Source organism: Pholcus phalangioides, unplaced genomic scaffold, assembly GCF_987345545.1.
Source record: "Pholcus phalangioides strain wild (caught in Gottingen) unplaced genomic scaffold, Ppha-v1.0 ptg000042l_1, whole genome shotgun sequence".
In the NCBI taxonomy this organism is placed as follows: Eukaryota; Metazoa; Arthropoda; class Arachnida; order Araneae; family Pholcidae; genus Pholcus; species Pholcus phalangioides.
In genome coordinates this window covers 17,760,602-17,772,622 of record NW_028301628.1, presented here as the reverse complement: position 1 = coordinate 17,772,622, position 12,021 = coordinate 17,760,602, and the positions used below count along the sequence as shown (strand labels likewise).

The window sequence follows — 12,021 nt, the reverse complement described above, 5'->3', positions numbered from 1 at the left end:
CATTCAGAAGTTGAGTTGATTTTTCATAATTGAGTATTATTCAATTTTTCTATCTCAGAAACTGAAATGATACGAAGCTTCTGTATGTCGGTTGCGGTGTTTATACGAAAACTTTTTTTTCTTTCTGGTCATCTTTCTAGAGAATTGAATATTTACAAGAAATTACAATACATTTTACTGAAGTTTAAATCAAGATTATAATATGTAGTAAATGATTCTTTTTTTCCCATTCAAATCATTATTTTTGATAATGAAATGAAATATATATTTTTTTCATTTGTATGGGAAAATTCAAATCCATAAACAGAAACAAAAAAATCAATATTATATATGATATGCAAAGGCCTTTGTGGCAGTGCTCCTCAAAGTGTGCGTCGCGACAAGATGGAAGTATCGATAAATATCACCCTATTAATGCTTCGAAGTGATTCTGTTATGAATGCACATTACCTACTAAAATATCCCGGGGAGCCACCGATGAACCATGAGTGGGGCAAGGGAATTGCGAGTGACAAAAAAAAAGTCCATCACTAATTTGGTTGATACAGTACTTTGATTTTTGAAGAACCAATCACACAAGCACACCAAGCACACAAATCAATATTTCGAGCTCGCCACTATGCCGCTGTGAGTCGCGATGAAATTTCGGAGAATGCTATATGAGTACGCATCCATTGTTTGTGTGTGTGGGATTGGGGGCGGGGGAGGTCGTGCCCACGAGAGGTAGTCATCTCGCTTATCTGCCCTGACAACGGATTGTTCGTCCAGGAATACATTCGTTAGCCATCGAAAAAAAATTGTGACTCGGTGAAAACGTTCTAGAAGAAAGACACACAAATCACATCTTGTTGTATGGGAGCCAACTGAATTAATATTCAATGAATAGAAAGGATTTGGCGAAAAATGAATCAATGAAACGAATCTGATGCTTCCATGCATATTACCGAAATTAACAAAGAAAACCAATATACGTTTCCACCTGTGGAGCAAAATATCTTTAGTACAGAACAATGCTGGGATTACCATTTACCCATTTTTGGTACAAAGTTTAGATACGTGAAGAATTCACGCAAAAAGACGTGTATCGATCGTCTTGAAAAAAAAAAAAAACTGTCGGATTATCTCTGCCATTGTCAAAAGTTACCTGTTATCAGGACTCAAGAATCAAGAGCTCATTCAACACTCCCAAAGAAGAGGGTGGGTTGGTTATTTTGGGAGTGTTGGTTCCATACGGATGAAAGTATTTAGGGGAAGGGGGAACGCGAGCATAGAAATGAGTACGTATTCGTGAACAGTTTTGAAGAAAAGGAGGGAAGATATTTCTTTTCTTATCAAAAGTACGTTCGTAAATGAAGACAATACATGTCTATTAGTGAGAATATACAAATACAACACCACAACAGGCAAAATGCCCAGCGAGGTGGCTGAGAAAAAGATGCCCATAACAAATATGGATGTCATATATTTCAAAAATAAAGCAACCCAATTAAAAATGTATCGTCTCGTTTTTCTCTGTTCGATTTTATACTGTGTTCGCTAAAAGAAAACAAAAATGGGAGATATAATATGTTCCCGACCAAAAATGAATAAGAAAATAATTTTTCGGACGAACGAAAATAAAATGAAAGAAATAATTTGCAGTTCTGTTGACGGGTAAAATAGGAATAAAAACCAATATAGGGATCTTACGTATACTATGTACTGTATTTAAAATTAAATTGAAAATCAAATCAAAAATTACGTAGCGACTATATGAATTGGGCAAAATGTTCCATGGATGTTCAAGATCAATTGTGAATGTCGATCTCAACGATTTCCTGTTCCTGACATCAGCACATCAAGCATTGGCCAGGGATTTCCAGCCACTTTGCGGAATAGCCGGTCTAAGCCCGAATCATTTCTGAAATTCAGACGGACTTGGCCCATTCGCGAAGTGGCCGGCCCCGTCTCAAATCGGTCGCAATTAGGGCTTAGGGAGTAACATGTATATAGGTGTACTGCTTATAGATTCTTTTTCTAAAAATCAACTGCATATATTCAAACTTTCAATTTTTTTTCTCCATCTCTCGGTCATTTTACATGTATACATTATTTTATATGGTAATTTTTTTTAAATGCCAAAGAAAGTTATTTTTTACTCTCTCTCTCTAAGGGGCCGTTCAAGTATTACGTAAGCAAATTTTCAGCCATTTTTGACCCCCTCCCCCCCCCCTTGTCAGCAAAAGTAAGCAAAACGCTGACCCCCCTTCCCCCCCTGTCAGCAAAATTTTGTCATCAGCTCTGCCCCCTGAATCCTAACGCATATTTCTGGGATCAGAGACGTACACGAGGGGGGGGGCATAGGGGGGTTCTCTCGTGCTCCTTTTCCACGATCAAAAATTTATTTTTTTAATGCAAAAAAAATAATTTTTTTAATTAAAATTTCGGAAGAAAATACCTTTATATGTCATTATAATCAATTTCTGTTAATTTCAATGTTATTTGAAGGCTCTATGAACTCAAAATTTATCTTTAATAAATTCATTGCGACCCACCCTCTAAGTCATATAATGATAAATCACATAAGGTCCTTGGCCCGCGGACCAAATATGGCCCTGGGGGTTACTTGATGCGGCCTGCCCTCTTCAAACCTAATTTTGTAAAAATGAACTAAACGGCACATTTACAGATCGCTTAAGTGTTCCGTGGTACAATTTTCAGAACATTTAAGCAGCCCGTGACACATTTTGAGATCCCTTGAGTGATATGTGACGCAGTTTGAGAGCACTGAAGTGGCCCCCAGTGTGGTTCTACATCACTCAAATTACTCGCGGCTCATTCTCAGATTATTCAAGTGATGCGTGGCACAGTTCCAGAGCACTTAAGCTGCTCGAACACATTTCCAGAGCACTTAAGCGACCCGGACACATTTCCAGATCACTTGGATCCGCGAAACATTTAGAGATCACTAAAGTGGCTCTGTAGGGCACTTATCAATAGGAGGGATGTTACTTCAATTGCCCACAAACTATCGAAAGGTTTTTCTCGTTTTTGGGGCACCGAGTAAGATGCCATTAAAAATATTTCATATTTTCATAAAAGGTGGTTGATTACGTAAGCATTATCCAAACCCCCCTTGTCATCAAAAGTCAGCAAATCGGAAACCCCCTCCCCCCCCCCCCATCGATGATGACGTAATACTTGAACGGCCCCTAATGTACAGTGTTGAAATATTTGACGTACATCAAATATTTCAACTTGTTTCGACACCTCTTATTATTTGGTGCCCTGTGCCATTGCGCAGGTCACACTGCCCGCCATTGGCCTTATACTGTTTTGGTGGCCTTTGTATATCATTCACAGTATTGCATCGTCACCTTTACTTTATTGACACAAAGGATCCGTGAAACACAAAATATTTAGAATCCTGCTTATTTTATTTGTTTTAATTATATATATATATATATATATATATATAAGATTTAAAACTAGCACACCAAACCAGAGTAAAGCTATTTTTAACTCAGCTTTTTGTAGCACATTAAAATATATTGTAAAATGCGTCTATAATAATAATAAAAGAATGTTTTTACTCTTCGCTGCTGACAACAAACACACGTACCACAACTGATAAGAAAATTCCATTTACTTTTTAATACATGTTGTATAGACACTTATGGATAAGTCAATGAATAGAAGAATTCAGTATGTACTTGTGGGAGGGGGGGGGGTGTTATTTACAAAGGTTTTTGTGAAAGAGTTTATCTACTGCAGAGGTACACACCTATCTGACATTTTCTTTTTTTTTTCTCTCTCAATACACGGCTAGTCACATACAAATACGGATGTAAAAAACCTTATCCAATTTAAAAAGAATTCCAATTATCCTATTATTCCTGGAATCTGAAATTTTCTTTCAGCACTGTACATGAAACGTCGTTTTATATACAGTGTTGTGTAATATTAATTAATTGCATCTCAATATTCCTCATTCTCATATTATTTTGCTAAAATTAATGAAGTAAATAGAAAAGGTAAATTTTTGTATCATTTTTTACTTCATGAGGCAAATTTTCGGTCTTTCGGGGCATAGTCATTTTTTATCAGTTTTCATGTCCTGAAAATCCTAGCCCTAATTATAAGCATACTTGCCAACTACTATGGAATTTACGTAGTTTCTACGGATTTCCACCACAAAATATGAAACTACTGTGTAAATCGTGAAAAATTATATATGGTTGTTTTAGAAACTTCTTTTGTTCAAGGATTTCCTTGAACTCCATTATCCTATCGTGTATAAAATGACGTCACACAAAGACTGCACTTCCAAACAATAAATATCAAATTAATAACAAATCAAAAAGGTGCGGTTTACACTAAGATAACTTATCGTGCAGGCGGGTAACTAGGCTGGGGTGACCGGGGCCCTCTTTGAACTTCCTCCTTGAGAGAGAACACACATTACTATTATTATATTTTTTATAACAAGTTGCAACATTCCTCCCCTCCGTTATATTTATTACCTCATCATAATATTATAAATTATAATGCAATTTTAAATCCTATAATTATTTTGATACAGTAATACCCCAACTTACGCTACCACGAGTTGCGTGATTTTCTATGAAAAGTTGCGTGTTCTGATATATTCAAACTTAATCACTGTATTAATGCTGAGATAGTAGAATATGTTAAATAAAATTCAAGAAAGAGTTGTTTTATTCGATCAGAACACCATATGTAATGAAACTACATCGATTTCTGGGAGGCTACAGTATATAAAGATGAAAAATTTGCAGTGATTTAGAAATTAAATCTCAAGGGTTTTATGATATCAGCCATTTTTCTGTTAAAAAGTCATAATTTTCAACACACCCGGTAAAACGGGCGGGGGGTTGAAAAGGGAGACTATTTTTAAGTTTAAAAAATGAAAAAGAAAATATTTTTTTCCCACAACATAAATGCAAAAAACATTTTGTTTGCTAATTGATCATCATAGTGCACCTCCCGGAAAGAAATGCTAATTACGGACCTGGGGGAAGATGAAACAAGTAAGGTGTGACGGGCCAGAGGTGTGCCAAAATGCATGTTGTCGGGCTGGCCGAATTTATGGCTGCAGCCCTGACTGAATTAACCTACTTATTCAATTCTTGAATGATTCTCGAACTCTCAAGAATCATTTAAGAAATATTATCAAAGAAGTATTACATAAAATATTATTACAATTATTCAAGAAATGATCATTTTTAGAGAAAGAAATCTTGATATTTAATTTATAAAGAAAGTTAATTTTACAAGTTTAAAATTTTGAACTTGTCAGAACTATTGCTGTATTTAACAAGTGCAATCAATTATATTACGATGTTTCCGAAGTTCTTTGGGAATATTAAGAAAAAGTGCTCTTCACACAAGGGAGAAAAAAAACGAGTTTTCTTAAACGCACAGTTATAACCACACACCCGCACAGAGATTTCGCTATTCAAGTTCTTATGTGTGTTCTCTATTATAGTACATAATAGAGAAGACAGTGTTCTTTATTTATGTCTGCTTGCTGTATTATGTGCCAGTGAAGAGCATCCTACAATGAGATCAGCATTACTGAATGCAGAGGGAGGAGCTCGTCAAACAGCATGGGTGACAAGTCTCAGACAAAGCAACAAGGGGAAAGCACTGGTCTGATCAGGACGCGTCCTCGCCCGTTTTCGAAAGAATTTTTTTGGTCGCGTCAACACGTCTTCGACGATTGAAGGGTTAATGGGACATTTCAGCAAGCCACCGAAGGACAACGAATGCACCCGCGATACCAATCATGACTCCGCTCTGTCTCCATCGAATGTGGTTAACTCTGGGAGTTTGAGCAACAGTAAAAAAAATCCACCGGTTCACGAGATAAGAGAGCCCTCCCACCCTCAGCAAACTATGTATCTATGTCTTTCCCGCTGCAGATACCACTGGTAATTCCTCATTCTAGGGCCTCTGGAAACTCGGGCCGACTTATTCACCATCTTTGTGCTAAGTATGCCATTAATATTATAATTGTTTCCTATCCCTGGTTTTTATCACAATTAGACATCACTTTGAGCAAAAAACTGGGTTTTTTTTTCGCTCGGAGATGGAGGACGATGAGCGCACATGCTCATCGTACTCCATCACCATTATCGAAGCTCCTTTTCTCACGATACTTACATAACGGTGCGTCTGTCTACACGCTCACGCTATGCGTTACCCTTGAGTGGTTTACCGGGATTCCATATCGATATATACGGATGCCAGAGCATATTTAATCGCAAGCCAAGCAATGCACACTAGACGAACGCCAAACTTGGGAGGCTCCACCCGATGATGGATTCGAGGGAAGGAGCTTTCTTTGCGTCTCTTTGATTTTGTATGGCTAGGGCTGCGGTCAGAACTGGGTTGTGCGTGTGACGTCGAGGGGGGGGGAAGTAGAAGAAAGAGAGGGAGAGCATGAGATTGGTGAATTCGCAAAACAAAACCCCGGCGAACAGAGACCAGGGCGAGTGAGCCTATGTAGACGCACCCTAAAAACGAAACATTCGCCACTTTCACTTTTATTATGGAAGACAGATGGCTGTACAAGTACGCATAACCCTGATACATCGTCAGTGATTACGCATATACACACGTAACACATGCTGGCATGCAGAAATTCCGTAGAGGAACGCGTTTACGAGGTGCATGTATGGTGTAGCAATAGCAGTAAACGTAGCAGTGATGATCGCATTCACGATTATTAGAATTTTGTTTCTCAAAAAAGTGAAAAATTGAGCATTTTCATAAAAATGACAGGACAGCCGAAATGAATCCTGGACCGTAAAAACCGTGGTCATGTGGCCTACGAATAAGGTTGAGAGCAACATGCGTATCGTTTATGAGCGCAAGAAATGCCACGAAGGGAAAAAAAAGAAGTGTTTACTAGAATTCTCTTCTATGTGGTTCAAGTTACGTTCAAATTATTCTACAAACTGAGGATTTCTCTAGTTCAAAACTCATCCCAATTACATTTTTCTTTGCACTTTTATACCATTTTCACGAAAAATATGACTTTATTATGATTTTTTTTAATATTTTGTTATTAATTGTAGTTCCTCCTGGAGAGCCTATAATCATGGACGAGCACGGCCAGAGGCTACGTGACATCATCGGACCTTATGACGAGGGTACATTTCTGACGCTGGCCTGCGAAGTAGATGGTGGTGAGCGGAAATTATTCATACTTGAAAGTGCGAGAACATTGGGAATTAAAATACGTTAAAGTACGCGAACCAAAAGAAGATGCCAGTTACGTACTTTTTTTTCGCTCGGAACAAGGCAGTGGTAGGTTATAAGAATGAAATATAAAATGCAGAAGACTCTCGACTATCCGGCTCGCGATTAACTGGCCTCCGTACTATCTGGCCAAGTGAAAAAATTATTATAATTGAAATATGGTCTGAGGTTTTCATGGCCGGCGTTCAATGACTTACAAACGGTTTCGTATCTCGATTGTCGCAACATGTTACCTCATCATCGCTACGTGTGCATTTAACCTCAAAAGATGCTTGCCACAGATGTGGGCAAAACGTCAGGAAGAAAGTGCTTTAGAGAGAGAGACCAGGGAGTTGGCCAACAGCTGGCCCTGATAAAACTATTATATTTTTTATTACGAGTAGTTCTGATTTGCGAAATTGTGGTTAATGTAGAGGAAAAATTATTTCTGGTTAGACAAAAACAATTTGTATTTCCAACACACAAGCACAAAACCGCTTCAATCACGCAGGTCGCAGGATTGATTTCAAAAACCTACTGTGAGAGTTATAGAAGAAGTAGTAGCAGATTTTCTAGCGTAATTATCAGTTGTAAGTGATGGTGATCTGGATGAGAGAAATTTGCGGAATGCGAGGATATTTTTCGCCGATAAGAGAAGTTTCCCTCTTCCTTTTAAGCTTATCATAAAATTTCAATAATAATGTGCTGCCATCTTTTAGCAAAAATATACAGTCAAGTATTTATTTATCAGGAAAAAAAAAAACAACCTAAAAAAGCATTGCACGAAATTCACAATAATAAATTCCAATCTATTAAGAGCATTAACACACTCATAATTTGCTGAAGGAAAAGAAAGATGAGAACGACTCTTCATTCATTAATAATTATTTATAATTATTAGTATATAATTAAATGTTCAGTTAATTATTAAATCCTGTCAAAATGTTCGAGGCCCGCGATGACACCGCAAGCAATCATCCTCGGGTGGCGACGCATGTTCACGATATCTACAGACAAAATGTTCGGAAGCTCGTATTCTGTTCCCTGATTGGTTAATTTAGTAGAGTGTGGTCAGGCCTGGCCATTTATCGTTGGCGACAAAATAATAACGTTAGCAAACATCCTAACATAAATACCACGGGAAAAGAATACTTGAAGCGGAATAGAGCAACTATTGAAAAGAAAAGCCCCCCCCCCTTTTCAGTGGATTTTTTGCGAGATATGGATATTAATTTCAAGGAAATAATTTTTTTTTTCATTTCATCGCTTTTTCTCTTTCTTCTTTATTGTGTAAAAAGGCAAAAATATGTGGATATGCAAACGATGGAACAGATGCGCCGCGCTAGGAAAATACAAACACCTAGCAAAAATTAAGTTTTCTTACGTTTCTGCCGACCGGAAATGGTCCTAGTTAGTTCACGCGGATTTATTAGTGTAGATTATATAATGAAAAAAAAAAATTCGCTCCCCCATGTTGAGGGGTGGGGGTTATTTAATGTCTGCTTTACCCAAGGCCATGGTCCTCACATCCTGGAGCAGGGCTCCCTAGACTGGGATCTTTCACGGGCCCCTATATGATGAATTTATAAAATACTGAGAAGCGTCCCAGACCATCTCGTCCATATTCCTGGGCCCCAGGGCTGGAGATCTGTCAACCTCACCTTCGTGGGAGCCCTTGCAACAGTTGGTTCCTGAGGTGTATACCCCGAGCAGGGCTGCAACTAGATACTTCGTCATCCGGGGCAAGCCGGCATTTTGGCGCACCTTGATGTAGAAGAAACAGTTAAAAGGTGAATTCAGCGCCCCCTCCTGGTTCAGCGCCCGGGGCACCTGACCCACCTGCCCCGCCCAGTTGCGGCCATGGCCCCCACATCCTGGAGCAGGGCCCCTAGGCTGGGATATTTTACGGGCCCCCCCGGTCAGACTTTCCACAGGTCCTTCTATAGTTAATTTATAGCGTGAAAAAGCAAAAAATTATGAGAATTGTCTAGGGCCCCCAGAGCTAGAGCCCTGTCAGCCCCGCCCATGTAGGGGCCGTGGTTGCGGCCCTGAGATTCCAGCCGTAGGCATATATATATAATATATGAATTGACATCATCGTGTCCCCCCCAGATGTTCAAGTCTATCTCCGCCTAGGCTGGTGACCCATGTCCACCCACAATTACTCAGGATAATTCTTTTAACTTTTTTATGTTTTTCACAGAACAAATTTACTGTGGGGAATGGGACGCCAAAGATCCCAGCCGAAGGATGTGGAGTAACCTATACATTTTTTGTGTAAGTTACCGTAAATGTAATAAATCCGGTGATTATGGACCATCATGGCCCCCACATCCTGAAGCAAGGCCCCTAGGCTGGGATATTTTGTGGGCCCGCAGACCAAACTTTTCATGAGCCATTTCAACAGTGAATTTGTAGCATGAAGAGAAATGATTGTCCCGGGCCCTACCTAACCTTGCGGGGCCATGGCGACCATTATATATTGCATATCATCGTGCCCTTCCCTCAGAACTTGTCTATGTATGCCTTACACGGGTGGAACAGTGTCATCTTAACACAAACTCACCCGAGCCTGGGGGGATAGTCTTCAAATTTTCTTTAGTATACATGTAAACTCATAAGGCAGACCATTTTTATTCAGGTAGGACCTCAGAAAAATCTTGGCCAGACATCCACCCGCGCCTCAGGTAGCTGTTTAAGATCTGAAGTTGTCTTACATAGCCAGAAATTTCTTCTGCGGTTAGAGAGGAATCTATCCCTTTCAATGACCTTGTGCTTTGACTACACCCAGTATAATGTTAATTCTTGAAGTGGTTTCCAATCGGGTTATTAAACAGCACTCTTGGGTGCTAGCAAGCAATAGGCGAGATGAGTTTTGAATCATTAATCTATAGGGAAATTCAAAGGCATCTCGTTACAGCCTTCGCTCCTCTGGACCATTTCATCACCCGCTCAAACGTTATTGGTTGACAAGGAGGAAAAAATTTAAAGTTTGGGAAACTGCGCTGATCACTTCTCCATGGTGTCAGAAGTGTTTGAATCATGTGGGTGATTGTCTTGAGCTTCACATAGGAAATTTTTTATTTCTGAATCGATTCTGGAATTATTTATTCCAATAATTCAGGATTCTCATTAATTTTGGAATTATCTCTCTCATTAATTCTGAATTTTCGATTAGTTTTGGAATAATTTCTTAACTAAATTTTAGATTTCTTTCATTCATTCCTAGAATTATTTCCTTCATTTATTCTAGAATTATTTCTTTTATAAATTCCGAAATTACAGTATTTATTTCTTCTTTCATAAATTCTGAAATTATTTTTTCATTGATTTCGAAATTATTTTTTCATTGATTTCGAAATTATTTTTTCATTGATTTCGAAATTATTTTTTCATTGATTTCGAAATTATTTTTTCATTGATTTCGAAATTATTTTTTCATTGATTTCGAAATTATTTTTTCATTGATTTCGAAATTATTTCTTCAATTAATTCTCTGGAATAAATCGTTTTTCAATGTTTTCAACTATTTTTAGAAAATGATCAGCGGGCCACACGTTGAAGACCCCTGGTATAAAGGAAAGGCTATATAATACTTACCGTAGCTTTTCTTTGTTTGTCACATCTTTTACTCTAAAAACAACGGTTTTTCTCTCCTCGTCATTTCTGATTACTTTATACAGTAATTACTAGGAAGATCCTCCATTGTGATCAATGTGATTTGGTCCCGAGAAGCGCCTTTTGTTATATTAATAAAATTAAGCGTAAGATTAAAAATTTAAAAGATAAAAATCGAAAAGGGGAAAAATAAAGCGAGAAAATTTGCGGAGAGAAATGTATAAAGAACGTGATGGTAACCTCTCCTAGCAAAATTTCCCTTCTGACTAAATTTTTCCCCACGCATTCCAAAAATGTGCTGCCATCTACCGGTGAAAATTAGTCAAGTATTTTACAATAGAAAAGTATTGCACTGCATTAATATTTTTTATTTTTTTCAAAAAATTCTTTTGCTTGATGAAGTCTCAAAATTTCCCACTTGGCCAAATTTTGGTCAATTTTTCCCACGAATATGGGAAATTTCAAACGAGTTACCATCACTGATAAAGAATGTATAATTCTCCGTAATAGAATGATGAATGACTTATAAGAGAAGCCACCTATAACGTCCATATGATGATTTGATGAATAACTTTTTTGATCATTTATTTTGCCAATTGTTCATTTCAAAATATTTCATTTATCAATGAAATAAGTTAAAAAAATTTTTTTGTAAGAATTAAGCCTACGTTTTACATTATTATTTTGTTTATTTTAACCCTTTCCGCGGCATAATAAAAATCACAAAAACCCCTGTAAAATGCCATACGTTTTTAATAGAGTAGGCTTTTTTTTCAGCAGGTGCAAAGTAAATGATATGGGGAAAAGTGATTCATTTTGGTAAATCCCCTATACAAAATATCTTGTCTTATCAATACTAAAATAAGAGGTTTTTAAGGAACCGAGATAGCTAGTCAATGCCGTTGAGAGGGTTAAAAGTGTGTGTAATCATACTGTACAGTAGGGCGACCTATGTCCACCACATTAGACCGGATAGTTGAGAGTACTGTATTAACAACTAGCAAAAAATACCCTTCGTTTTTGTGTTTTATCCATATACTGAAAGTATAGGAATAGTGACAAACCATTGTAAAGGTATAAACACATTCTAAAACGCATTGTTAGGGAACCACGATAACCAAAGTATACATTGCAAAAGTTATTGTTGAGGCTTATGAA

General features: G+C 37.7%; 1 protein-coding gene across 6 annotated transcripts in view; it reads left to right on the top strand.

Annotated features, from left to right (window-relative positions):
• The window catches only part of LOC149064563 (nephrin-like), a 144,973-nt gene that overhangs the window by 64,600 nt on the left and 68,352 nt on the right, over positions 1-12,021 (top strand). For 4 of the 6 annotated variants that reach the window (XM_089255449.1, XM_089255446.1, XM_089255444.1 and 1 more), the window contains exon 3: positions 7,083-7,193. The exons of 1 other annotated variant lie outside the window; for it this stretch is intronic. In XM_089255449.1, the coding sequence (XP_089111575.1) occupies positions 7,083-7,193 (111 nt within the window). The remainder of the gene's footprint in view (positions 1-7,082; positions 7,194-12,021) is intronic. One more of the 6 variants, XM_089255447.1, reaches the window with a different exon arrangement.